Source organism: Cavia porcellus, unplaced genomic scaffold (genome assembly GCF_034190915.1).
Source record: "Cavia porcellus strain 051 isolate PalLab524CR breed Dunkin Hartley unplaced genomic scaffold, mCavPor4.1 scaffold_14, whole genome shotgun sequence".
Lineage (NCBI taxonomy): Eukaryota > Metazoa > Chordata > Mammalia > Rodentia > Caviidae > Cavia > Cavia porcellus.
In genome coordinates this window covers 43,731,268-43,758,434 of record NW_026947497.1, presented here as the reverse complement: position 1 = coordinate 43,758,434, position 27,167 = coordinate 43,731,268, and the positions used below count along the sequence as shown (strand labels likewise).

The 27,167-nt window shown below is 47.0% G+C and overlaps 2 protein-coding genes across 15 annotated transcripts in view; one reads left to right on the top strand and one right to left on the bottom strand.

Moving 5' to 3' along the window:
* The window catches only part of Lrba (LPS responsive beige-like anchor protein), a 662,281-nt gene extending 641,906 nt beyond the window's left edge, over window positions 1-20,375 (top strand). For 3 of the 6 annotated variants that reach the window (XM_003476894.5, XM_013160174.3, XM_063224393.1), the window contains exons 54-57: window positions 7,960-8,061; window positions 10,852-11,048; window positions 14,147-14,298; window positions 19,288-20,375. In XM_003476894.5, coding sequence (XP_003476942.2) covers window positions 7,960-8,061; window positions 10,852-11,048; window positions 14,147-14,298; window positions 19,288-19,378 — 542 coding nt within the window. In that variant the 3' untranslated portion in view covers window positions 19,379-20,375. Of the gene's footprint in view, window positions 1-7,959; window positions 8,062-10,851; window positions 11,049-14,146; window positions 14,299-19,287 lie in introns of those variants that run through there. The other 3 variants (XM_063224392.1, XR_010039211.1, XR_010039212.1) reach the window with 3 other exon arrangements.
* Dclk2 (doublecortin like kinase 2) overlaps window positions 17,420-27,167 on the bottom strand; it is a 152,493-nt gene continuing 142,745 nt past the window's right edge. For 4 of the 9 annotated variants that reach the window (XM_023560286.2, XM_063224394.1, XM_063224395.1 and 1 more), the window contains one exon: window positions 17,420-26,964. In XM_023560286.2, the coding sequence (XP_023416054.2) occupies window positions 26,773-26,964 (192 nt within the window). In that variant the 3' untranslated portion in view covers window positions 17,420-26,772. The remainder of the gene's footprint in view (window positions 26,965-27,167) is intronic. The other 5 variants (XR_010039213.1, XR_010039214.1, XR_010039216.1 and 2 more) reach the window with 2 other exon arrangements.

Here is a 27,167-nt window from a genome sequence, read left to right as displayed (position 1 = left end):
TATGTACTTCAGATATTCCTGAGAATTTATGAAAAGACAGCTATTTTACATGGATTCAGTACCTGTGTGTCTCATTTTTTGCAAAACAACAATTATCCCATTTTTCTAGTTACTTTTTGTTTTCCTGTGCTGTGCCTACTTACTTACACTATTTTACAGACTGGAAGCTTAAAGCTTGGCAAGACTTTTTTTTTTTTTTTTTTGGTCTTTTTCCTTTTTATCGGTACCAGGGATTGAACTCACAACTGCCTGCTTGCAAGGCAGGCACTTATGCCGCTGAGCTAAATCCCCAGCCCCATTGGCAAGACTTTTAAACTTCTGTTTCATTGGTTCTTTTAACACTGCCAATACCTAATTAAGTATATATATATCGCTTCGTATCATTTTACTTGCTGATTTTCAACTAATTTTTTTTATCACATTCAGATTTTGAAGAAGAAAAAATCATTGCTTAGAATTCTTCCTTTTATGGCTTAATATGACATGGCTATTGAGCTTTTTAGCTTTTTTTTCTTATAGCTCTAGCTTTTCATAAGTAGGAGATTGCTTTATTTCCTTGGGGTAAGTCAAGATGTCTTTAATGGGTGTAAAAACCTTTCATAGTTTTCAGAGTACATTATGTATTTTAACAAAGCCTTATGTCAAGGAAAACAAATTACAAAGATTTTTAAATGATTTTAGTATTTAGGGTAAGTAGATGTCTAAATTTTAATTTATATTCATAAAAATACTTTTAGCTGAACAATTTATTACAATTTTCCATCTATCTGTATTCTTTTTGGTGGTGGGATTTTTAATATTTATATTTCAAGACATTTATATGCAACTTCAGGAGCTAAGGGTGAACTAGAGCCAAAAATCAAGCTTTACTTAGGGAAATAAATAAATGAAAAGTCTCAAGAAAGTGGGAAATGGGCTGAGCATGGTGGCACAGGCCCACAATCCCTCTATGGAGGCAGGGGGATTGCTGCAAGTTTGAGGCCAGCCTAGGCTACATAGTGAGACCATACCTCAAAAACTAAAACAAAAACTAAGTAAATGAAAGTAGGTTAAAAATATATAAGTTGAATGTGATCTCTGTAATAAAGTATTATATAACCATTAACAGAAACACTTTACATTTGTAATATTGATGTGGACGCATATGCTGTTACTTTTTTTTTTTTTTTTTTGGTCTTTTGCGTTTTTATCGGTACCAGGGATCAAACTCATGACTGCCTGCTTGCAAGGCAGGCACTTATGCCGCTGAGCTAAATCCCCAGCCCCTCATATGCTGTTACTTTGATAATTATAAAAAAGACTACATATATAATAAAAAAGATTTTACACCTGTATATATTCATATTCTACATATATACTATGCATATAAAAATCTGGAATCACAGCCAGGCAAAATGTTAGCAATATTTATAGGTAATGAAATTTGGATGCAGTTACTCATTTTCTTCTTCGTAATTTGCTAAATTCTCTGAGTGCTTGGCAATGTGTACATCTTCCTTTGATAACAGGAGACTCAGGGCCCTGTCCTAACTTGCGGAAGTGTGCCTGACTGTTGTAATACACCTTTGCCACCCATGCCCAGCCTCTGGGGTGGTACAAGGTGTATCCACATTTGGATGGGTCTTCAGGCCAAGCTGGAAAGTCTAACAAGCAAGGGTAAGCAGGAGAAATCAAAGTCTAATTTCTGCAAGTTAAGGAGTATTTTCTCCTTAACAAGAAATAAAAACACACAGCTTTTCTACCTGGTCCAAAGTTCCACTATCACTGCAAGTCATTCTTCTAACAGGCTGAGAAGAAGCAGCGTTCTGCTTTTGTTGCTGCCGCTGCCGCGGAGGATTACTCAGAAGCACTGACCAGAGGCCAGTTACTATCCGAACCACTTTCCAAGTCAGTGCAACCCTACACTATGTGTGGTGACCGCCCTTGCCACACGCTGATTCACAGATGAGGCACAGAGAGATTAGAAGGTGTCTTTCCTTTCTGCTCTGGACCCAAAGTGCCTCCATCTCCATTCTAGATCAGGAAGAACCTGCCCTAGCTGATGGGGGCTGAGGTATGGATGTATTTTCCCTTTCTTAGTTGTTGGTGCTGAGGATAGAACCTGGGGCCTTGCTTAGGCTAAGCATTGGTCTGTCATGGAGGTACACTCCTAGCCACTGGGAGTTTGTATTTCTAAAAAACTACCACATACATGACTGTAGGCACATACTCCTATAAACTTAACATGTAAGGTGGTTTTAGAGGATGACTTATCCTCAGTTTTTATATACAGTATACAAGGAGGACAAGAACTGTTGTAGGAACTTCCAATTTCACACCATTATCTTATTCTCATTAATAATTCTAATATTATTAACAAGAGAGAGCTCCCTAAAAGTTCTGTCTTGTGCTTGTCACACCCTAAAGATAGGTACAGCAGGCCCTCTGGATTCTGCTTTTCAGTCTCATCAACATATTTTCATCAAAAGGACCATAATGAACAGAGAGGTGAGGAGAGGGTTGGTAGAGACCCAATGAAGAGAAAAATTTCAAATAGTTTTTCTTTGCATAATTAAAATGTAGTGTAATTCCCATTGAAAACATAAGAAGCTAGTGGAAAGGTTTAAGAAACACTTAGCAGCCACACCCATTTCCACTTCAGGGAAGCCATTTCCGTTCTTGATTTACCATTATGGTGAGCCACATGAGAAAGCTTCATGTTCAGTTTTCACAGGAACATTTTGTAGCAATCAGCTGTAATTAAAGTGGGACAAAAGACACATGCAAAACAGAAGCATCTTTCTGTGGGAAATATCTGGCAAATCTTATATAATTAGATTTTTGTTGCTTTAAATCTGTACATTCTTAACTATTATGTAGTTGTTTTTTGTTTGTTTGTTTGGGGTTTTTTAGTCTTTAAGGGGTTGAGATATAGCTCAGTGCTAGTGTACTTACCTAGCTGAGGGTTCCATCTGAATACCCCTCCATACACAAAATACTTAATTTCAGAATTTCTTCCATTAAATTTTTGTATTATGAACCCTTATGAAATGAGGTTTCACATTTTACCTAATGGATCAGATGACACTAGATTTTACTAATATAGAAAATGACATTTTCATTTAAGGTCTCCTGTTAATCTTAAATACTGATTTTTCATACAAAGCAGTTGTAGTAAGCAGTTTGAACATCAGTATTGTGTTTGAGGCCTTAAAGAACATAGGCATTTATAATTGCATGGTTACAGTAAGCTCATTGACAAAATTTGATCCAATGATCATCTGATTTCTTCTGTGTAAGTACTGCTGAACATTTCTAGGCACCAATGATCATGTAAAATCAAGTGACTTTAAAATGAAAGGCCAATTTTATTCTTTTCCTTATTTCTACAGTGCATTGCACAAAATCCATTTCAATAAATGCTACTGATGCAATGAACGTGAAGGAATAGATGCAGGAACAAACGGGCTGTGTTAATTTATAGCCCAAGTCACCTGACCGCTAAGTATTAGTGGAAAGAAATTGCTTTGTTTTTACAAAAGTAGGACTAGGGAAATGTTGAGCCCACTCTATAGATGCTGCTGGAGAGACAGTGAATTTATGAATGGATGGGATTCACTCTACTGATAGCAAAGTAGAACTTTACAGTGCATTTTAAAGTGATTTAATTTTCATAAGACCAAGGAGATGATGCCAAAAATACTAAGAGCTTTATTAATTTTTTAAAAAGTAACTAAAAGTTCCCCAGAAATATGTGCGGTCTATTTTTACCTGGATTATTAACCCGCTTTTCCTTAAATAGAGATACACCTTAAGTATTTTTTATTGGATATTTATGAGCAGTATACTAGGGAAATTACCATTTCTTCTTTCCTTTCAGGTATAAAGTTTTAAGTGGTTCAGAGTCGATTTGATGGAGAAACATGCTTAACAGTATGAGGGCACCAAAGAAACACTTAATAAAAACATTTCTATTCTGTCCATCAATGTTAAAGTAGTTGAGCTAATATTTTAAAACATAAGCCCAGCATAAATGCTAAAAGGGGATTAGAGAGCTTCTGCTCTGTTTGAATGCAGGTTGGGTTGTTATAATAGTATAAGTTATTAGTGATATCCATGATTATGCACAGAGGAAAGCACATCTTTAAAACCTGGTGTGCCCTGGTATTCCGGGAAGGATTTGGGCTGTCTTTAATCTCACTGACTGGCTCATCTTCCTCTAAGTCCTCCATAAAGATGCGCAGAGCATCCTTTTCAGCCTTTGGTCACGATTTGCATCAGTAGTCATAAACCTTCTGTCTAGACAAAGACTCTTTGCTTGGAAGTAACTGCTCAGGCTTTTCAAAGCATTTTAGAAGTCTGTGCTCTTTTTCTTCTGGTTTTCCTTTAGGAATCTGAAGTGTAGCCTCTTAAACCAGCAGCAACGTAAATTTTTTCTCTCAGCATTCTTGAAAGCCGCGACGATTTTTCAAGCAGTAAGTCTTTTTAAAATTCTTAGGGAAATGTATCCTGCTTCAGAATATGTAGCTTTTGTGAAAGCCCACTATCCCAGCAAGCAAAAGGTAAAGACTGCTGGTATTTATTCACTATTAGAAGTCATAATCAAAGAATTTGCCTGGATTTTTTCTGAACATTCTCCCCTGCCCCCCTTCATTTGCTTTGGAGACTACAGTGAGAGACTGGTAATGGTTTTGGTGTCTTTGAAAGTGAAAGGTGGCCAGAATCCTCTTCTCTGTGTCACTGGTTCCCTCTGGGTATTCACCCTCCCAGGTAACACATGGTGAGAAGAGGTGGGGACTGGGATGAAGGGGTGACAGGTTGATTCCACAAATGTGGAGGTGTTTTGTCTTTATTTTTTGTGGGCTGTTTGCATAGACTCTGCTGTGATCCAGGACATCCATGTATGTGGATGGAACTAATAAAACAATCAATCCCATGAGCCACAGAGAAAGCCTGCATTCTCTGCTTAGGTAAGCTCATTCCATGTGGTCCCCAAAACGTCTATTCAACTAAAAACAGTGTGTATCATTTGATTTACATCCTATATCATATAATTACATTTTCTGTAGTGAAATTTTAATGTTTAAAGTTCTTAGTTTATTGAATTTAACAAAAATCCAACAGGTATTTTTTAACATACTTTTTTGGCAAGGAGAAAACATGGAGAATGTTCGGTCTGCAGAACGGACACTCATCATACAGTGGAACGCATAAGCAAGAGGGGAGAGCCCTTTTAGAGTGAATGATCTCCTGCCTGATGCTGCTGGGTGAGGGCTGTGAGATGCCATGCAATTTCATTTCCTAGTAATTCAGGGAGCTGAGCAGTCTCTTTATGGGAAATCCAATGAGTGTTTTTATCTAACTCCCTGAGAAGACCCTAAAGATCCTAAGTCTGCCATTATGCATTTGATTTCTTGTGGCTCTTTTTGTCTTTTTGTTTTGTCCCCCCCCCCCCATATTTCCTGAATTGTCTAAACTGTTTTCTTAATTAGAAAACATTTTGCCAAACCTCAAAACTAAAGTCCTAGCACTGAACAGTTAGTTCTTTACTTAGAGATCAGGCCCTATGAAAACGCTTTTTTTCAGTTTTGGAATTACCTGTATGTGTGTGGTTCTGACTTGTGGAGTGAAAATGATTTGGTATAATTTGAATTCTTGGAAACTGGCATCTTATAAGTAAAACATGCTCATAAAAATTTAATTATGACTTTACAAAAAAGAATGTGTCCATCTTAACCCACTTTCCAGGGCCAATCGTGAAGCTGTCTGAACTCTGACTTTATAGCCCTAGAAAACTCTTAATACAGTATTTCAGTGCTTACATTCAAGAAGGAAAGCAACTGACAGCAGTCTGTTCTTTTCCTCCACTATGCTTCTGAGAAAACAGTCTGAAATTTAGAACACAGAAAGTATTGTGTACTTGGTGACATTCTCCTCTGGGACCAAGTGCCTCTGCCCTTTGTTTGCTTAGGCTTCAGTGGAGATTGTTTTCCTTCGCCATCAGTTCTTCAAACCTCCAGCTTTGCTGAGGAATTCCAAGGCAATTCCACACACAGGGCACATCTCGCCTCTCACCAAAACAGTATCACGCAGAATGTATTCCTTAGCTCGTGACAATTTAATTGCTAATTTTAAAAAGCTGCCAGGAGATGTAGTTAGACAGTAATTTCAAAAATAACATTGCTATCTCATGGACTTTAGAACTTCATGGGAAAAGGGAAAACCATGAATCAGAGTTCAAGTTAACTTTTTAAAACAGCATATTTATTTCTAAATTTTGTGGCAAAGATGATCACTAACAGAAAGTTAGCATTTTCTCCAAAGTTGTGGACTTCTTAAGAAAACAACTGGTTTTATGACAGATGTTTCTGTTATAGATGTTAAGTAAACTTTTTAACTAAGGTGGGGATGCCCTTGAAAGCTTTACATGTGGAATCAAATGAAAGCAGCCGCTTGTGCTGCCTTCCCCAACCATTCAGTCTGTCACTGGTTTCCCTTTGTCACTAAGCATGCATGCAGACTTTGATCTGACTTAAATCACCTTCACCAAAGCCCCAGGGACATTGAAGACACAGCTGTGTCAATGCATGTAGACACGTGCTGCTGGAGCCAAGGTCTCCTCTGGCTGTGGGTGGTGGCCAGGGACTTGGAGCTGGGCTCCTTCCTGCATAGCAGGCATTGTTTCTCTCAGGTCATGGGTCCCTTTGAGTTTCACAAGACTTCCCCCACCCTACACACACCCAGAATAGGCAAGGTTGCATGAAATGGCAGAGAATCCATCAACCCAGCACAGGACCCAGCCTCAGGCTGCCTCAGTGTTTACAGCAGTATTTATTTGCCCTTTGAAGCTCAGCAGGTCTCGGAGATGGTTTCCCTGACAGAGCCAGCACTTTTTCTCCAGATTGTGTGACTGTGCTAAGGACAGCTGCATGTCTGGGACTAGGAGGCCAAGTGCTTTCCCGCAGAGCTTCATAGCTGGTGGTAATGACCTGCTTTTTGGGCACATCTGCCCCTTTGGGGTTGTAGAGTTACCAGTCATGCCTCAAAGCTGGTCCACATCAAGGGACTCGGCAGATGCCAGCAGAAGCCTGCCCTACTCTCACTGACAAAGGTGCTTGTGTCTTTGTCCTTGGACACCATGAGAGTAAAGGACTAGGTCAAACTAGTACCCTTCCGGCTAACTGGACTCCACCTGATCCTTGTGACTTGCATGAATCAAAGATACCATGTTACCTCTCTGGGCTGCAGCCTTGCCTGGTGTGGGTCACTTTTTGGTTTGGATAGAGACTCAGGATGACTCATTCTACCTGGCTGTGTCTGTGTTTGAAACATCTCACGTTACTTGAATACTCCTCTGTGACCCTTCCCGACCCTCTTCCCCTAATCCATAGTCTGGATCAGAAGTTACATGTGAGGGCTTAGGTTTTTATCCTCTGTTCTTTGAATGAACCAAGACAAATGTGCTCTACAAGATTTCTGCATCACAAAAGTACATGATGCAGGAAACATGTATTTGAGAAAGACTGCTCTGAGCCATCCTGAGTCCTTGGTCACACTGCCTTCATCACTGCCGGTTTCCGAGCCCCACAGAAATGGATGAGGGGGAAGGCGGAGCTCATCTTGGAAATGTCAGTTAAGCCACAGGGCCTACTTTTCTATCATCCATAAATGACCTAACGGAGGGGCTCATTTTTACAGTATTTGGAAAGCATCTGAGGCATTTCAGAATGCAGCTTTGGCCGTCATTAACCCTGAACTTTTAAACCCATGGCTTGATAACCCATAAGGATTCCTTAACATTGAGTAACACGTGGTCCTCCAAATCTCACTGTAGCATATAGTTTGGCTCTAATCCTAAAATAGCATTTTTGACAAATTCTCAAACTGTAAGTTAAAAGGTTAGGCATGATGGGAATCAGGAGCAAGTCATGACTTAATCTATGTGACCCTAAACTGTCATTTTCATGTTTTCTCCTGCAGGTGAGACCACTACCCCTCGGGCCATCCTGACTGGACACGACTATGAGATCACGTGTGCGGCCATCTGTGCGGAGCTGGGCCTGGTCTTAAGTGGTTCTCAAGGTAAAATAGGCTTTGGAAGAGGTATATGTTTCTCATTGTTTTCTAAACCAGTTAACACAGATGAAGTTGCTTCCTGTCCTCTAAAACTTTAGCCTATTGTAGTGGCCAATAGCCATATAGGGTTATTATAGTTTACATTAGCTAAAATCACCGTTAAAGTCCTTAGTGGCAGTACTCACATTTTATGAGCTGAACATGCACACATGGCTAGTGGCTCCAGTACCGGACAGCACACATACAGAACATTTCCATTACTATAGGAAATTATGATTTTACAGCACCGTTCTAGAGCTTACAGAGTTCTAAAATAGTAGCCCATTAATTTTCTTACTTCCATGAGGCAGGAGCAGGGCCCATCTTGGTATTGGTTTATTTTCTGTCCTCTGACTGGACGGGGTTGTATCTCATACCTGAATGGAAACTCTTGACCCTGTCTTTCAAATCTCGGGGCCCAGGTAGGGGCCAGAAGGGCACCAAGGAGAAATGGAGAGGTTCTAGAGCTGGGGGCTGGTGTGCTTGGAGCTCTGTGCAGGGAGTGCTCTTAGTCTTGCAGATTTAGGCCAGAGCAATCAAGCGAGTATCCCAGGAGCACTTGTGACAAATCAAGATCTGATCATGAAACAGGGCTGTTTCCAAGTCAGTGCTACTTCACTGGAATCATCTGCCCGTCTCTTTGTCTCTTCTCTGAGACAGAAACAGTACCATCATCTGATGTGTTCTAGGCTTATCTGGTGGGGAAAGAGAGTGCTAGAGTCACCTTATCTGTGTCTCTGACTGTAACAGTCTAGCTAACACAGCATAGTAAATATTGAGAGCATTGTGTTTAAAAACTTAATTCATCAGTGAAATTAAGAGAGCAATAATTCTGTAACTATTAGATTTCCTGTTCCCAGTAATTTCATACATTCTGAGCTAATAGGAGTTCTTGGACTATACGTATTCCAGATTAGACATGCAAAATACCTATCATTCCTGGGCCATCCTAGGGCTGTAAAAGTGACAGTGCAGTCCAAACCATGCCAGATGACCCTATTCCATGGGAGTCTATACGATTATTCCATAGCCTCTGAAAATTTTTGTTCAAACATTGAAAAACTAGGCATTTAAGAACATGCAAAATAGTAAAACATTTACTATAACTCGAAGCACTGAGAATTAAAGCATTTTCTTTCATTGTGAAGACTCCTCAGGGTGGCAAGGCAGTGTGCCCAGAGACCTTTGGGAGGGGTTGTCATCCCACTCACTCCTAAGTGTGTATCTTTGCAAGTTCCATCTTTGTTGGCCAATACCCACTTGTGATTGCCTATTTTTATAAAATGTCATCCACATTTATCACTGGGAGACGAGGATGCAGCACAACTACTGCATTTGCTGTTGGCACATGAACTGATAAGAAGCATGGTTCCCAGTCACCTGCATACTTTGAAAGAAGGGCTGTTACTGGTGGTTGTCATTCTTGATGCACAGCTGTTGCATGGTGTGCTGTGGACTGAGGAGCTAACCATGAAGTGCATTTTGTAACTGATGTAAGAACTAAATGTTTAACTGTACTATTAGGGGGCCTGGTGACATTGAGGAGATGACTAGAAGTTCCTACACGTTGGAGCTAGGAAAAGCAGAGACTGCCTGGTATATTTATGTTGGAGCGCACTGAAATACATGACCTCCCTGAATGGCCTAGGCAAGGCTGAGAACCCTATTTCCAAAGGCTGCTTTCAATAGCCATGGAAGGAACAGGAAAGGATTCCATGTGGCCACAGTGAGGCAGGCAGGGGAAAGCGGAAGGCACACCGCAGTTAGCTCGCTAGTCTGACTTGTCCTGTCTTGGAACCTAGCACTCAGGTAGCTTGTGGTCCTAGCCCTGTGCCTTGCATGTGGCAGATACTCAGAAATGGAAGTGCTGTGATGGGTGTGGGCTGTGGTTCCCTGTCCTTATCCTGGCTTTATGGAACCCTGGGGCATTGCTGTGGGGACTGCTGCTTGCTTTGGGGACAACAGGGAAACAGACTCAGAAGGAGCCCATGTGCATGGCTTTGCTAGGGTGAGGGGGTCACCAGGACTCCCTATGGGGTGAAGGTGTGGGCAGGGGAGAAGGCAGCTCAGGCCTCAGGAGCTGCTTCCAGACCCCTGGCCTGGGCTATTGTGTGCCTCACTGTGTAGCTGGCCCAGGCTTGAAAGCCATCCTGTTCTTTTATTCCTTCCGGTTCCTTTCATTTCTTCATATAACAGTAAGTAACTTCCTGTCTCTTGAGAGTGAATTTGAATGCATGTGACATTGGCGCTCTTCTCTTGCCATGGACGGTGACAGCTGGCAAACAGGAGGATGTGCTATGGAATAACCTACATGCAAGACAGTACAGTGTGGCACTGGTTCTGACTGACCTGTGCTCAAGACTCGGGTCACAGCCAGATGTGGTTGCACATACCTGTAACCCAGCATCCTGGGAGGCTGAGGCAGGAGGATCACAAATTGGAGCCCAACATGGGCAACTTAGTGATACTACTGTCTCAAAAAATAAAAGGTGACATAGTTCAGAGTGAAGGCCCTGGGTTCAGTTCCTCACTCCCACCCCTCCACCCTCCTCCACAAACAAGACTTGGGTCACATTTGTTTGTTACATTTTTTCCAGTGATAGGGACTGAACTTAGGGTCTAGCCCATGCCAGGGAAGCACTTTGCCACTGAGTCACACTTCATAACTAGTTCACTATGGAATGAACTTGGCCCTTGTCTTTCCTATCCCGTCCCCTCCTCTCCCCTCTCCTCGCCTCCTCTTCCCTCCCCTCTCAGAAGGACCATGCCTCATACATTCCATGAATGGAGACTTGCTAAGAACATTGGAAGGTCCTGAAAACTGCCTGAGACCAAAACTCATCCAGGCCTCACGAGAGGGCCACTGTGTTATCTTCTACGAGCACGGCCACTTCTGCACCTTCAGCGTGAACGGTACACTCCAGGCCAGCGTGGGCACAGATGATCACATCAGGGTGAGTGCCCACAGGTGGCCTACCACCCTAGTGTTCCCTGGCTGGCTGGTGAGCAAGCAGGGCAGGCTCTGGGGAAGCTGGCAGGGACTAGGGAGGCCCTCAGGGATCCTCTGAGGGCCTAAAATTTCATGTGGTGGTGGTGGTGGGGTTTGCTGGCAGCACATTTTTAAAAAAAAATTAAGGATTTTTAGCGCCCACTGTTGTTTTCTGAGTGTCAAAGCTAAAACGGGTACACCTAAAATCGTGCTCTGCACAGTTAGCAGGCAGGTGGTAGTGATGGTGACTTCCTTAGGTTAGCACTGAAACAAGACTCAGACAGGGCAAGTGAAGGCAGCTGGCTTTAGCCTGAGCTGTGGCTTCCCTGTCTTCCCTCTCATTACATTGGTGCACAGGAAATGGCCATGCCGGGGCCCCTTGGTGCCCAGAGGCTGAAGGCAGAGCCAATGTTCTCAGGGGAGCTGCTCCCCCGGCTGTAGGTGAAGCTCAGGGAAAAGCAAGCCAGGGCACTGCTGGCATTTTGCAGCTGAGGGTAGGGGTGCATGTGACCATGCACATGAGGGGACCCACAGTATGTTGCTGGTGACAAGGGAGATGTGGAGGAACGAGAGCCCCTAACCAGCTGGCACTAGTGCCATTGCAGGCCCTGGCTTCTGCTCTGCTCTCCAGGAGTCTCCACGGCAGTCCACCAGCTCCCACCAGACACACTCTGCTTTTATTTTTCCCTTCTTTCCCATAATACTTCACTTAAACCAAGTACACATCAGAGAGTTTTCCCTTCCTCTTTTCTTTACAGTCATAATGCTGATCATCTGTCACTTTGAGTTGTGATTATATTGTCAGCTACACTCATAAATCCATGAAATAATTTGAAATCCCTCCCCAGCCCAGCTGTGCCGTGGCACTTGCGTCAATCCTGAGGCTCAGGGCCCGTCCTGAGGCCAGGTGGGGGACTGGCAGCCCTGCAGCCACCTTGGTGTCTCCCTAATGCCTCCCCCTGGATCTCTGGCTTAAACAACCCACTGTGTTCCCCAGCACTCCCACGCTTTATCATGCTAACTCACAAGTGGCAACTGTGTGACTAAATTGAGCCAGCCTAAAATGAGCAACGGTGCGCCTGCGGCCCCAGAGCCCACAGCTTTCCTGGCTCTGCTCCTCAGGAGCAGGGAAGCTGCCAGTGGACCCTGTGTCCTGGCACCAGCCTGTGCCTGGTAAGGAGAGGGCTCAGAGCACATTAGTCACCAGCCCAGCCCAGAAAGTGAATTTTCTTGGAATACCAAGCCCTTGCAGGCAGCCTGGGAAGTCTGCGATAATGGAGGCGCCCTGCCTGTTTTTATTGTCTAAGCAGACTGTGCAGTGGCATTTTGGCCAACGGCGTATCCAGTACATCAGTGAGACAAGGTTTAGACGTCTTAATGAACAGCTCAGACTTATGCAGGGAGCCCGTCAGGCAGTGAAGTTATTTCCCCATCAACAAAGCATCACCACTGTTTCACTGCTTGGGCCCATTTCTCTTCCTGGAGCTGTCTTAGGGTGTGGTGGTCCCCAGCAGACTGCACTGGCCTGGCCTGCAGTCCCTCCTAGCAACCCAGGCAGTCACGTGTCCAGCCTCAGCATTAAGACGCCTGCAGGTGGCCGTCACCTGGGCTGTGGCAGCCAGAGGAAGCCCCCAGGATCTGGAGAGGCCAGCAGAAGTGTTTTCTACCTCAGAAAGTACCTGGTTCATTTTGAATGCAGTCCTAAAAGTCCAGGTTTTTTTTCATTCCAGACAGAAGTAGGGCTAGAGATTCTTTACTAGAACAAAGACTTAAAGATTAATGGTTTTAATTTGTTTTAATATAGCGCTTATCCAGTAAAAACCCTCAAGTATAAAATTCTAGCAAACCGCAACCATGAGGTTAATGGATTTTTATCAGTGAATTAAGTGTAGTAAATAATTACTGTGCAGTCTTCATTGCACTTCCCAGATACCCTCAGAGTTTGCTGCATGTGAGACGAATGGGAGAAAGATGCTCATTTTTGCTCATATTAAAAAGACTTAGAGAATACATCTCACAATTGTCTCCCACATGTGGGTTATTTCTTAGATGTATTTATTGTTTTTGTATTTTGTGCACTTGAGAGACTACTAAAGTTTCTATGAATTGAATGGGTATGAAACAGCACCCACTTTACTATAATTTTTTTTGAAAAATGGTTAAAGTAGAAATTAAAAGACTTACAGCTACACTAAACCTTTTGAGTGCATAACAGTGCAAATAGAGTTCAGAAATCAGAGCATGTTGTTTCCAGCTGCTCGCACAGCCTGGATCTCCCTGGCCACAGGACAGACAGGCAGACAGGCAGGACAGGCAGGCCCTGTGCCACCCCAGGATCCCAGGAAGGGTGTCTTGTGGAATTAGGGAGGGAGGAGCGGTGGAAGCAGTGGCCAGGTCTCGGGCTCAGCATCCCCCTGTGAAGGCAGCCATAGGTGTGTGCTAGCAGCTGGACCCCGATACCTCATTTCTGGGCATTCAGATTTGAAACCCACAGTACCATTGTGTCATGAGAAATTATTTTCCCCAAGCACTAAAAGATGTAAAACCAGGCAGGAAACCAGGAGAGCAATGCTCTGCATTAGTGCCACAGGCTCGCATCTGAGAGCACCTGTTTCACAGGGTCAAGTTTCAGTCCGTATGGTCTGCTCTGAGGGAGGGAGTGAGGTGCCCACTGCCTGGCGCTGCAGGACAGAGCCTCCCTGCAGCCGGGCTGTGGGCAGGTGGATGCTGCATCCATACTGTGCCTCCTCCCTGGCACAGAGGTGGGATGCACATGCAGGGCACTTCCAGCCAGCATTCATGGGCACCAGAGCTTCCCCCGTTCCCTCCTGCAAAGCGGACACTGAGTAGAACCAAACAAAAGCACTGGCATTGCCTGACCTTGTCTAGTTGGTTCCTGATGAGTGGCAGGTCGTCGGCAGTCCATTTCCTGAGCGCGCTAGGTTAGGTCACTCCCCTCCTCGGCACAGCAGTGGCAGAATCCCCCCCACCCCTGCCTGACCTTCTCTTCTGAGGCCCTTTTCCCCAACTGCACCTCTGACTCTGCCTCGCTGTGTCCCACAGGCCATGCAGCTGAGCCGGGATGGGCAGTACCTGCTCACAGGAGGAGACAGCGGTGTGGTGAGGGTGTGGCAGGTGTCTGACCTCAGGCAGCTCTTTGCCTACCCAGGCTGTGACGCAGGAATCCGGGCTATGGCCCTCTCCTATGACCAGAGGTAAGGCCGGAGCCGAGGTCTCCCAACAATGGCGGTGGTCAGATGGGAAGCAACTCCTCCCTGGCGGGAGGCAGGGCCTGGGGTGGCCAGGGCAGAACTGGCCTCCAAGTGCGCCTGGCTGCAGCATGGGCTGCCTTACAGAGGCTGCCCCAGACCCTGGCAGGATGTGCTAAGTAGGGAGGGCCTCAGTCACTTCACCAGGAAGCTGTGTTTTTAAACAAACTTCATAACTTCATAAATTAACTTGGGAGAGCTGTATATATGAGAAAAGGAAGAAAACCTTTACTTTTGTCCCTGGGAATTCCACTGAGGCTCTGACTTAAGTCCTCAAACTCCCCAGGAGGTGAGTTTGGGGAGGATCATTTTTATCTAGCACCTTACTTCCTTTTAATGTGCAGTCCTTGTCTTTATCATGGCAACATCGTATAAAGTGCATCCACAAGCTGCTCGTGGTGTTCAGTGTGGGGTGCACACTCGGGGTGGGGTAGGGCCTCGTAGAAACCACCAGTCTCCCACTCGCCTTCCCCCTCACCAAGACGTCACCCTGCAGGCCCTGGTGTAGGGGAGTTTACACAGTGCTCATTGCCAGCCTCGCCTCTAGCACGTTCTCAGAGTGCTGTGTGGGTGAGTCAGGACCACGCTCCTTTCCAAGGCTCAAATTCTGTTCTTCGGATGTGCCACGTTTTTATTCCTCTTTGGCACCTGAGTTGTTTCCACTTTGCTATGAGTAATGTGCTATGAGCACTGACCAGCAGACACCCGTGTGGGACCTCTTAGAGTTTTGGGTGTGTGTGCAGCAGTGGAACCACTAGGTCACACAGGAACAGTGTGTCCCGAGGAGGCCTTTTCCCCAGTGGCTGCACCATTTTACACCCCAACAGCAGCATGCAACGTCCTGAGCTCCCCACTCTCCCCACTGCGTGAACGCCTCCTGCTCCAAGTATAGACAGTGGCCCCCCGTGTGGATCTGAAGTGGTTTCTTTATGGTTCCACGTGCATTCTCCTGAGGACTAAAGAGTCTCTCATTCTTCTCGCTGTTCTTTAATGCATAGGCAGTCTTTGTGAAACCTAATTTTTTTGTTGTGTTTTATGTCATATCTAAGACATTACTGCAAAATCCAAGGTCATAAAGCTTTTCTTCTAATTTTTGTACATAATATTAGGTAAGGTTCAAATTCATAGTTTCCTGTGTAGATACCCACTTTTCCCCACCCTACATGAAAAAAACTGTTTTCTCCATTGATGATCTTGATACCCTATGGAAAGTTAGATGCGCTTACACTTGTGAGCTTACTTTTTTATTTATTTTTTAGTACTGGGGATCAAACAACCACACGCTTACAAGGCAGGCACTTATGCCACTGAGCTAAATCCCGGTCCTGTGAGCCTCCTTTTAAATGCTTTATTTTGTTGGTCTGTCTCTTTGCCCATGTGACCATTTTGATTACTGTAGTTCTATAATTTTACAGTCAGAAAATGTGAGACCTCCTACTATAATTCTTTTTCAAGATTGTTTTGGATATTTGAAATTCCTAAAGATTATATATAAAAGTAGGATGGGTTTTCTAGTTCTGTGGTGGAAGTTGTGATAGGAGTGGTAGTGAGTCTAGAGACCATTTGGGTTAGTACTACACTATCTTGACAATACTCTTCAAATCCATGAGGGTGTGGTATGTTTCCATTTACTTAGGTCTTTATTATAGCAGTGCTTCATAGTTTCCAGTATAGAAAGCTTTTCTCTTGGATAAATTCCTATTTTTTCTGATACCATTGTAAATGGAATTGCATATTTCCTTTTCAGATTGTTCATTATTAGTGTATAAAATGCTACTGATTTTTAATGTTGGTTGCATTATCTGTAAATTTACTGACTGAGGTGTATATATAATCTTTATGATTTCCTAATGTCATGTGACTATATGGTCATGTTATCTGTGACCATTTTCTTTCTAATTTAGATACTTTTCTTTTTCTTGCTAAATTTTCTGTGTAGTACTCTAGGTACCATGCTGAATATAAGCGGTAAAAGTGGGCATCCTCGTTTTGTTCCTGATCATAGAGGAAACCTTGAGTCACCATTGAGTATGATGTTAGCTGTGGGTTTTTCATAAATGCTCCTTATCATGTGAGGTATTTTCCTTCTAGTCCTAGATTATAGAGAAATTTTTCTTAGGTGTCTTTATCAGTTGCAATAATGACTTGGTTTTTTGGTTATCCTTAATATATAGTTTTTGCATAAAACATCCTTAATTTTGTGGGGGACTCACTTGGCCATGGTGCATACACAATCCTTTTACCACACTAGGGAGTTCAGCTTTCTAGTATTTTGCAAGTAAAGAATTCACATTCACAAGGGAGGGTTTGCAATGTGTAGGATTTTTTTTGTTGATTACCAGACACAGGCTGTACTCACTGAAGGAGTCTGAAGAGGATAGGTGTTACTCCTCCTTTAGTATATGGTACAAACCACCAACAGGCCAGATAGCTCAAAGCTTTTCTTTAGGAGGAGGATTTTTATTACTGACTCAACCTCTGTGTATCTATTCAGATTTTCTATTTCTTCAGGATTCAGCTCTGGTATACTATTTCTAAGAACTGGTCCATTTCATGTAGGCTATCCAGTGTGCCGTGACGTAGTTGCTCCTACTAATTCCTTAGTAATGTTTTATTATTTCTCTCATGTCCCTTTCTGAAGTACTTTAGTGCAGCTGAAGCTTTTCAAAGAATCAGTTTTGTTTTATCTCTATTCCATTTCTCTATTTCTATTTCTGCTAGCTTTGGTTTTAGTTTGCTGTTTTTCTAGTTCCTTGTAGTACAAAGTTACATTAACTCAAAATTTTCTCCTTTAGTGTCTGTGTCCACAGCTAGGGATTTGCATTTTAGCAGAGCTTTTGCTACATCCTGTTTTCATTTATCTCAGGGTATTTTCTAATATTCCTCTATCCTGACCCATTGTTGTTCAGCATGATGGTTCATATTGTCAACTTGGTTGGCCTGAGTTGCTCAGGAGCTCAGGGAAGCACACACTTGGGTGTGCCTGGGTTGGGTCATGGGTTCAAGACCTTAAGGATTATCTTAGTTACTTTCTACCTTGCTGAGACAAAATACTTTACACCCAAAGTTAAAGGGGAAAAGGTTTATTTGGCTCACAGTTTGTGGAGGTTCCAGTTCATAGTTGGCTGGCTCCAAGGCAGAGGGCATTGCAGAGGATAAACAGTTCATGGCAGGCAGAAGGCAGCAAAGCAGAAAAGTAGGGAAGCAGCAGCAAGTATCAAGCAGCCCTTTCTGTCCCTTGTACTCCCTCTAGGCAGGTAGTACTCACACCCAGCTTGGGCCATCCTTAATCCTACCCAGAAGTGTATCAAGCCAATCCATGGACTCACTTAGCAATCACACCCCCTCGATCCCAGTGTCACACATTTAAACCAGCAGCACACACGGTGGATCCAGCCACCTCTGGAAGCCCCACATGAGGCTTTGGGGGGACATCTAGTCCCAAGCTGTAACAGGGACTTTGCTGGCCCTCCTCTGGCTCTTCCCCTGCACTCCGCTTCCTGGCTGCCATGGGGTGAGCCGCTCTCCTCCGCCACGAGCTTCTGACCACGGAGTAATGATTGATAGAGGACTGATTTTTTCAAGTACTTTGTTCATAGTGAAAGAAGGCAAATATATTCAAGGTCTACAATTTTGTGAATTTTCTAATTTTCCTGTTGATTTTCTGTTCCACTGTTACGATCAAAAGAATTTTATATGACTTCAGTCATACTGAATCATTAAGCTTGTTTTGAAGCCTAATATGTGGTTTATCCTACAGTGGTTCATGCACACTGGAGAGAAATGTACCTTTAGTTACTGCTGGATGGGTGGGTATTCTAGATGTGTGTGAGGTCCAGCCAGCTTCTGATACTGTCCAGGTCCTCCATTTCCTTATCTGCTGTCTTGTTCCACCTATTACTGAAAGTTAAGTTGCCAACCTGTCATCATAAAACTATTTCTCTCTTCAGTTCTCTCAATACTTGCTCTGTGCAATATGGAAATCAGATGTTTGATGTACATATGGAACTTTGAATATTTTCCAAATGACTTGACTTTCTGGGGTATATGTCGTATCTTTGTCTTTTGTAACAATTTCTGACTTAAACTCTTATCTGATTAGACTTAAGGTCACTGTGTTTCCATTTATAGTACCTCAGAACAGAGTGTTTTATAGACAGTCTGCAGTTTGAGGATGTCTTTTATCCATTCTGCTAATCTCTATTTTTTGATGGAACTTCACTCTTTACATATAAAATAGCACTTAGTACAAAAGGACTCACTCAGTCTTGCTACCCACTTTTGCATCCCTTAGCGCTTGGCTTCTATCCTCCACCCTGGCATTTTTTGTGGTGACTTTTCACAGTGACACAGCTCCTGATTTTGCTAGAAGGGTACTGGCTGCAAGTTCCTAAGGGCTGGTCCTAACCAAACTGTTGAGAGGAGGACCTCAGAATAGCTGCAAGAAAGGCCCCCAGGGCCACGTACAGAGCACGTGTGTAACCCCAGCTCTGGGAGACAGGCAGGAGGATGCAGCTCAGGGCAGAGGTCCTGGGTTCCATCACCTTCACCAATACCACTGCTCCCCATCTGTCCTTGCTCCTCGGCAGGAGCTCCCATCTTAGTGACCACTGTTGAGTCCCTGTGTTTGAGGACCAGGCCCAAAGGATGGCTCACATTCCTCCCTTCTCGATACCAGCTGCACACCTGTTAGGCCCATCACTATCACTAGCAGCATTTGGGTGGCTTCTTTGGTGCCCGAGTACTCCAGATTGCCTCAGAGATGATGTCCTGTGTTGGGGCCTGGGGGACGCCCCCTGCACAGCTGGCTGCTCAAGCCCTCACCACAGACCAGAGAGCTGTGCTGGGTCCTCATGGTCAGGGGAGGAGCTCCTCCTCCAGGACCAGAGCCTTGGAAATGTGGGTCTCTAAACCCCTCCCTCTGGCCTCTTGCAGGTGCATCATTGCCGGCATGGCTTCGGGAAGCATCGTCCTGTTCTACAATGACTTCAACCGGTGGCATCATGAATACCAAACCCGCTACTGAAGTGATGGCCCACCTCGGCCCTGCCCCGGGCTGGGCAGGGAAGGCCCCCAGCACTGACATTGCTACTGTACCTGAATGTAACTTCAGTGTGCTGACTGAGCAAACTATTTTTAAAATTTAATTGCTATTTTTGTAGACTTTGCTTGACTTTTGGGGGGAGGGGAACAGCAAAGCATAAACTAGTTGCTGGGTTCTTAGTAGTTTAAAAAAAATCTATATTTTTAGTCATAATGAGAACTCTATTTTCACCAATTAGAGAAACCAGACAGTGTAGCAAATAAGCCCACTGTTCTAGCTATATTATGAAAAACATTTCCCATGTTCCTGTAATTTTGGGAAACATGCTTTTACCAGTAGGGAAATGAGTTACAATACTGGGGTGAGGGTTTTATGCTGTACTTTCAGTCCTGTATTTTTTGTCCTGTATTTTTCCAAACAATTGTGTTTAAGACTCAAATTTCTGGATTTAAATAGTAATGTTTAAATTATGGCAAATGTAAATTAAAATATCTCAATGAAGTATTTCTATGTTCTTCTTCAAGCATGTTTTAGACCTAGAGAATTGTGTTTTGGGGGAGGCTATTTTATTGAATGGTAAACGTAAAGGATCTAAGTTATCACAAGTGTGAACTAGTTACCATTTTTCCTGATCTCCTCATAGCACAAGATGAAATGATGGAAATGCTGTTGGACTCGCAACCTTCGCTTTCTCTGAAAGTCAGTGCAGGTACAAAAGCTCCCGAGGGTGGCCCGGCCCAGGTGGCAGAGCCCTCCTGGCTCAGGGTACAGTGCAAGGCCCCCAGGTGCTGCAGTGACACCCTTCCCTCACTCCTGAACCACCTCATCCTGTCTTTTGATTAGTGATTTGTACTAAGAAACAATGTTATTTTAGTGTTGTATCATTCTACTTTTCTAGTAGGTTACTGTATGAAAATCTGTGAAAAATATTTGAGAAAAGGTCTGTATTCCAATAAATAAATTCTTTGTATGTTGTGAACTTTTGAGTCAGAACTGACATCATCTCTGTTCATCATACATCTTGCCTATCTGGGCCCTCTCCCCTTTTTCTCCTTTTTCCTATACATTTAGGTATTTTCTAAAAGCCAAGATTTGGAATGAACAGTTCTGTTTGGCAAAAAAAGAAAAAAACCTAAATAAAATAGAATAATAATTGCCAGGAATCTTTCACCCCTAATTTTAAAACATGCATACCACCCCAGAGTGGCTCTGCCATGGTTCTCATAGTGAGCACAGGAGGCTCCCCACATAGTAGAACAGCCTTGCTTGGCAGGTTGGCACCTATACACGAGCCAGGCCTGAATCCCATGAACGACCACAGGACCCTACAGTGTGGCCTGGCTCATCTAAGGCCCATCCTTATTTTAGAAGCTATTGAAAAGTAACAGAAGATAAAATGGGAGGGAGGGGGCTACATTTAAAACCATAGAAATAGCCACGTTCCTGGTAAAGTAACTGACTGGCATCCTGGCTGGTGGTAAACCTGTGAGTTTTCCACTTTGGAAATGCAAGCCATCAGCAGCACCTCACTCACATGCCAGGCACCACCCACTGCTGCCGGTCTGCCCAAGCCTCGGGCCCAGTGAACGGAGCCCTGCCCACTGGAACTTGCAAACGAATGTCTCTGGCATGCATCCTTTACTGTTTCTAGACCCTGGATGACAGGAAACTGACAGCTTCCTGACCTTCAGTGAGGAATGTCTTCAGGACAGAATCCAGGCAGCACAGTATTTCATGGGATTTACTCAGCATTCACTTATCTTTAGCTGGTTTTAACTAAATTGAAAAAACACCATTACTTCAAATAAATGTAAGTGAACTGGGAGGAGAAAGGGAAATTGGAGAGGCATCAGAGGGGGACAGGAGGACCTGGGCACCGTGATGTCACATGCATCCCCTCACGAAATTAAGCATTTTCCCTTGCCATATCTATTCCCAGTGCAGTGTGACCAGGCAAGCCTTGAAATTCTGTCCTTCAAGAAACCCCTGGCACTCTGCAGAGGAAGCTGATCAGTTTATGAAAATCCGAAATGTGTGAGTGCAAACCTGTGCACAGTTCACCTCTCAAAGAGCATCATGTTCCCAAAGTGTCCACAAACCAATGTTTGTGTACATAAACTCAATTAAAAGGCTCATCTCACCTACTGAAGAAGCATCATTTGGTTGTACTTAGCAGACCTGGCATGGGACCCCAAAGGGTGGCTGACACAGAGGGCAGCCCTGCGGGTCAGCTTGTGCACTGATGGCCTGCGGGAGGCCCAGGCGTCCAGGCTGGAACACCTCACTGCTTCAGGCCCTGCAGAGCACAGCGCTCAAAGAGGCTGCCGGGCCGCCAGTGTCTGGTGTGACAGATTACATACAGAGCTGCAGCCCTGACCGCCCAGCCTCATGCGAGGTCACCCTGGGCCACAGCAAGGCCACAGTCACAGAAAGCTGGGCGTGTAGACCCTGTACTCGGTGGAGACGCAGCGCTGCCCTCTGCGTCCCTGTGGGCGGCAGTGGAGGAATCAGGTCGGATCCTGTAGCTTCCCAGACCTCACTGCAGCAGAGGAATGGAGGCTGCAGTTTCCAGACACCCTCCTCTGATGAAGGAAGGGAAATTCACAAAGCAGCAGATAAATAAAAACCACACAACAGCAAGTACAACAGCCCTTGTACGTTCCATTTCCTGTCACGTGATGGGGAGATACACCGTTCAGATTTTTGTTACAGCTTTGAAAAGGTGAGTCTGTGAGGCATTTCTCTGATTACAAGATCATTCTTTCAACACCAGGTTACTTTTACACTGCTCTGGCTGACGCTGGATTCCTGGGCTCGAGAACCTCCTGTGTCGGTCCCCTCGATGGCCAGGACTGTGGGTGCCAGCCCCATGCTGGCTACCACACTGATGTGTCCCTTGTGGCCCTAACTGCTGGCTTAGACCGAGCCGGTCCTGACCTGCCCTCCAATGCAGGGGAGGGTGGTGCAGCCTTGGGCAGCCCACTCTGGGAGAGGCCCACTTGAGACACTCCTGGGGATTCTGAGGCCTCAGGGATTGTGCATAGGACATGTGAAATTATTTTTCTGCTTCAAACTTGGGAATATTTTCCCTTGCCAAAACCAGGATGGTGGGAGAGTTGGGCAGAATGGTTACTTGATGACGCCTGGCAAGAAGAAGCCCTAGACTTGGGTAATTTCAAAGATGTTTCCCAGACTCTGCTTCAGCCTGAGCCCTGACAGCTGCTTACCCACAGTTGGCAGCTCGGGACCCAGCCCGCCACGCTGAAGCCAGGCTGCTGAGCCCAGGCCTTTGTGCCCGGCACACCCCCAGGACGGCCAGGGAGCAGCGCTGTGGCAAACGCACCCAGTCTTACTCAGAGGGCTCCTGCGAGACAGACACATATGACAGCCCTGCCTGCCACCACAGGACTCAGCCCAACACCCTGCTCCCGCTGGCTTCTGAGCTGTGAAGTCTCCCCTCTAGCACACCTCTGTGCACCCAACGGGGCAGCCTCCATACCAGGGGACCTGCCCCAAGACCCTAGATCACCCAGGCAGGATGAGCTGGCTGAGCTTATTAAATGTGGGGCATCGGTTTCCATCTCAGGGCTGTGCGGCTGAGCGAGAGGATGAAGCCTCATCAGCTGTCCCTGGTAGCTGCCCATGGCCAACAGCCCCAAATCAACCCTGTGTAAAGCAGCCAGTGCCACACCGGGCCACTCTGTCATTACCATGTCACTTCAATTGGCACTTGGCACTCCTCCCTACCTGCTCTGGCAAACTCCTGGGGAAATGAAGCCTGTACCCTCCCTCCACCCTAAGACAGTCATATACAGCACTGAGCCTCCAGTCACCTCCAGGCATTTGTTTTGGTACTGGGAATTGAACTCAGACCTTACACTCTCCAGGCAGGCACTTACGCCACTGAGCTACATCCCCAGCCTCCATCTCTAATAAATATCTGACAAATTTTCTTCTGCCAGCCCCTGACAGCCAGGGCCTCCCACCCCTCCCTGCTCAGGGCTCTCAGGACACCGGATGGAATCCACTGCCGTGGGCTGTCAGGGACTCGATCCTCACCCCTGCCCTTCCGCCAGCCAGGCAGGGCCCTCGAGAGTTACAGAACAGAGCCAGGACTCTGATTTCAGCCACAAGTCTGGATCCGGGTCTAACCTGCTAACCTGCTCATCTTAGATGGATCCTCTCTGTGAGCGTGGATGCATTACCAGAGACGCAGGGCAGCCAGGGCAGTGGCCCACGGGTTTCAAGCCCTTGTACCGGGCTGGCCAGATCTGAGCTGCGCTGTGTATACGAATACAATCCGGATCCCAAAAATGCAGAGCAAGGCAGGGTGACATGTCAACAGTCATGTTCTGAATACCTGGGATGTGTGTTTGGACATATGAAGCTAAATAAAACATATTATACCAATGAACCAATTTTTTTTAATGCAGTACTTGGCGACGGAACATACGTGGCTTGCACTTCATTCCCATGGGACAGTAACTGCTTTAGCGCTCTCTCCAGTACGCTAACCAATGCCTTCTTTAGTAACTAAGCTGTCCGGACCATCGGATCTCCGAGTTCAGGTCTCACCAGTTAGCCACCCCGCGCTGAGAGAGTTTAGCCAAACGCACTCACAGCCCAGCAGGGAAGGGCCGAGGTTTAAGAGGAAATGCCACCCCTTCCCTTCTACCCCTCCAAAGGGCAGCTGCTTTAGACACCGACCCCGGCTCAGAAAGGGAGCAAACCTGTGACAGTGCAGCCACTGGGCCAGCGGAGTCTGAAAACCAAAGGAGTGTAGCAGATGTCTGCATGGCACATGGGCCAACGAGCAGCTGGCCTGTCCAGTGAGGACCTTGATGCAGGGCCGGGGCCAGCTATTTACATGCCACCAGCCTTCATGAGAAGGTCACACTTTCACAGGAACTCGGGCTCCTCCTCCACCCCCATGCATCTCCCCAGGTTTCTAGGGGAGCAAAGCTATCTGTCCTCAAGCCTGCAGCGCTGCTGGGGTGACGCTGACTTCCTCACTGTGGACCTTGCAACTCCAGGGAGGGAGGCATTGGGTATCACTGGACAGCAGGGACCCTGTCCCCTCCCCATTTTAATATTCTCCACCCTCATGAAATGTGATAGAAACTGGATTAGACTGCCATGACCCCAAAAGATGGCCTTTGCCTTAAACACCTGATCGCATTCTTCCCACCACTTGCTAACTCCCCGAGGTGGGCTCGCCGGTCATCTCCTATTAGTGCAGTCACGTCCCGCAGGGGCTGGCTCGGGTACCCACCCGTCTTTACGCTTCAGTCCCCTCCCCATTTGAGGGAGATCTACTTCCCTGCTTCCTATTACCTGGCTTCTGTCTTTCTATGTTTGGGGAGCCTCACGGGAGAGAAGCCATGTGGTGGTTAAGTCTGCCTGTTTCCTTGGCACTGCGGTCTCAGGATGCGCCTGTTTCCCTCTGGTGACTGCCGTCCTCCTTGCTGGCAGTTCTCGAAGTCTCTTTCCTGTCTGCTTGCACTGCAGTGGCTGCCACAGTGGCTGGAGCCAAGGCAAACTGTTTGCTCCGTGTGGTCGTCCTGACCCTGGGGAAGGGCCGGAAGCCGCACAGGCCAGATGCAGTGAGGAAGGTGGACGGGGACACCGAAATGTTTTGACCAGCCTGTGCCTCCATCTGTCAGATGGCGCCCCGCATTCACCATAAAGATGCTTAAGAAAGAACTCCAGAACTGCCTCAGTGACGAGGAGGACAGTACTCATGTGTTCAAAGCGGGGTAGAGTCATATGAGGGAGATTAATGGCAATGTGTCTTTTACTACAGTATTTGAGAGTCTCACTATGCAGCCCAGGCTGGCCTCTAACTCACCCAGATTCTCCCACCTCAGCCTACTGAGTGCTGAGATTACCGCCACACACTGCTTGTAACAAATTTTTAAAAATATAAACACCATATATTTTGATTGCCTTTGTATATCAGCTCTTCCTTTCTAGAATGACAACATCCCTAGGGAAAGCTATTACACCAGTCAGCACAGACACAGCAAAATGTCCTAGACCCTAGACCTGTGTCACAGCTGCCCCTCCTGCAGCTTGGCCCTGCCACAGCCAGGGACCCAGGAAGCCCACATGCACTCTAGGACCGGCCTGGGTGCTAGGGTCCTGGGCCAGCACTGGCCGTCAGAGCTCTGTCCTGTCAGCAGCCCGGCTGGGTGGCCTAGGCAGGGGCACCGTGCAGCCTGCAGAAGCGGGGTCAGAGGCGAGGCCAGCACGGCCCAGGCACCTGGCCAGTGACGTGAGGGTCACCACCCAGAGCTGGCAGGCAGAGATGTGGCTTGGGAGACAGCGAAAGGCAGGGCCAGGGGCGGCACAGCCCGAGGGAGGAGATGACACCAGCCCAGCTGCCCTGGCTCGCGGCTCCCGTGAAGCCTGAGCTTCGGGCCGCGGCTCCCCACGGGGGCCTTCACTCTGCAGCTGCTGTGGCCCGAGTTCCCACACGTGTGACCACAGACTCCGTGTCCTCCCGAGCGGACCTTCCTGGAAGCCAGCTCCGGTCACCACGCGCCCTGCCAAGCAGCCACTCGGAGCCTCTGCCCATCCTCGATGGCTTTTTTCTGAAGAGGGAAGAGTTTATTGCAGGTGGGGGACCTGGGAAGGGAACGTCTAACAGGGAGAATGAGCTGCGCACAGCCACCTGTGCAGGGGCCAGCAGGGAGGCCAAACACGTGACCGTGTGGAATTCTTACAAAGAGGAGGGAGGTGGAAAAAAGGGAAAACTGCCAGCAGCCTTCCAGGTTAGCGACGGGACGTCCAGGGCACCTCCTGCCTGGCCCGGCCGCGCTCGGCCAGGACAAGCGGGTGAGGACGCCAGGGCGACACGGGATGCCGATGGGGGAGGGCGGGGAATCCTCGTCAGGAGGGAAGAAGCCACCGTATGGTCTGTGTTCTAATAAATACCCAGCTGTCTCCAGCGTGCCGGCACCCGCCGCCTGCGGGTCAGATGGAGGACAGCGGCCGCAGGGGCCACGCGCTCGACTTTGAAGGACGCGAGGAGGCTTTCAGGTCCCCTCTTCCCGGACATGCACCAGGGGGACGGCGGTGTTCTCCATGAGGCAGGGCGCTGGCCAGCGCACTTACACGCGGAGTCTCGTGGCGGCCCACCCGGTGTTTCTACAAAATCTGTGCGGACCGAGCTGCGAACAGTGACCCAGACCAAGTCACTGGGGACAACGTCGGTCTCTACGCTGACGGCAGAGGTCGCTACTGGCGCCAGAGTGCGCAGTGTGGGCCGGGCCAGGCCCCAGCTGGGGACACCAGGACCCGGGTCCCCCGCAGCCCTGCACGGGGCCAGGGTACCCACAGCAGTCGGGAGAGGGGCTGCGCCGCGGGGACAGGGCTCAGTCTCGGTGGCGGCGCCAGGTCCCCGCGCGCGCGCAGCCCGCGGCCGCAGGAGGACAGCGCGGTGGGGAGGGCTCCGCGGGCTCCTCGGCAGGGGGCGGCGTGGGCGAGCGCGGCTCCGGCGCGGGTCTGCCGCCTTCTGGCCCGTGCTTGCTGCAGAAAATCTGCACCTCCTTATCTAGAGCCGTGTTCTGGGGAGAAAGCAGCAGACAGCAGGTCAGCGCCCGCCGGGCCCTCGCGGACGGGGTGAGCAGCGCGCAGGACGCAGCATGCAGGCCGCGGAGGGGGAAGAGCGGGAGCCCGGCCACCCAGGACCTCCGCTCCCAGCGCGCCCTTCCCGCGAGGGGACTCGCCGTCTGCTGCCCCCTGACCCCCGCGACCCCCAGCAGGGCGC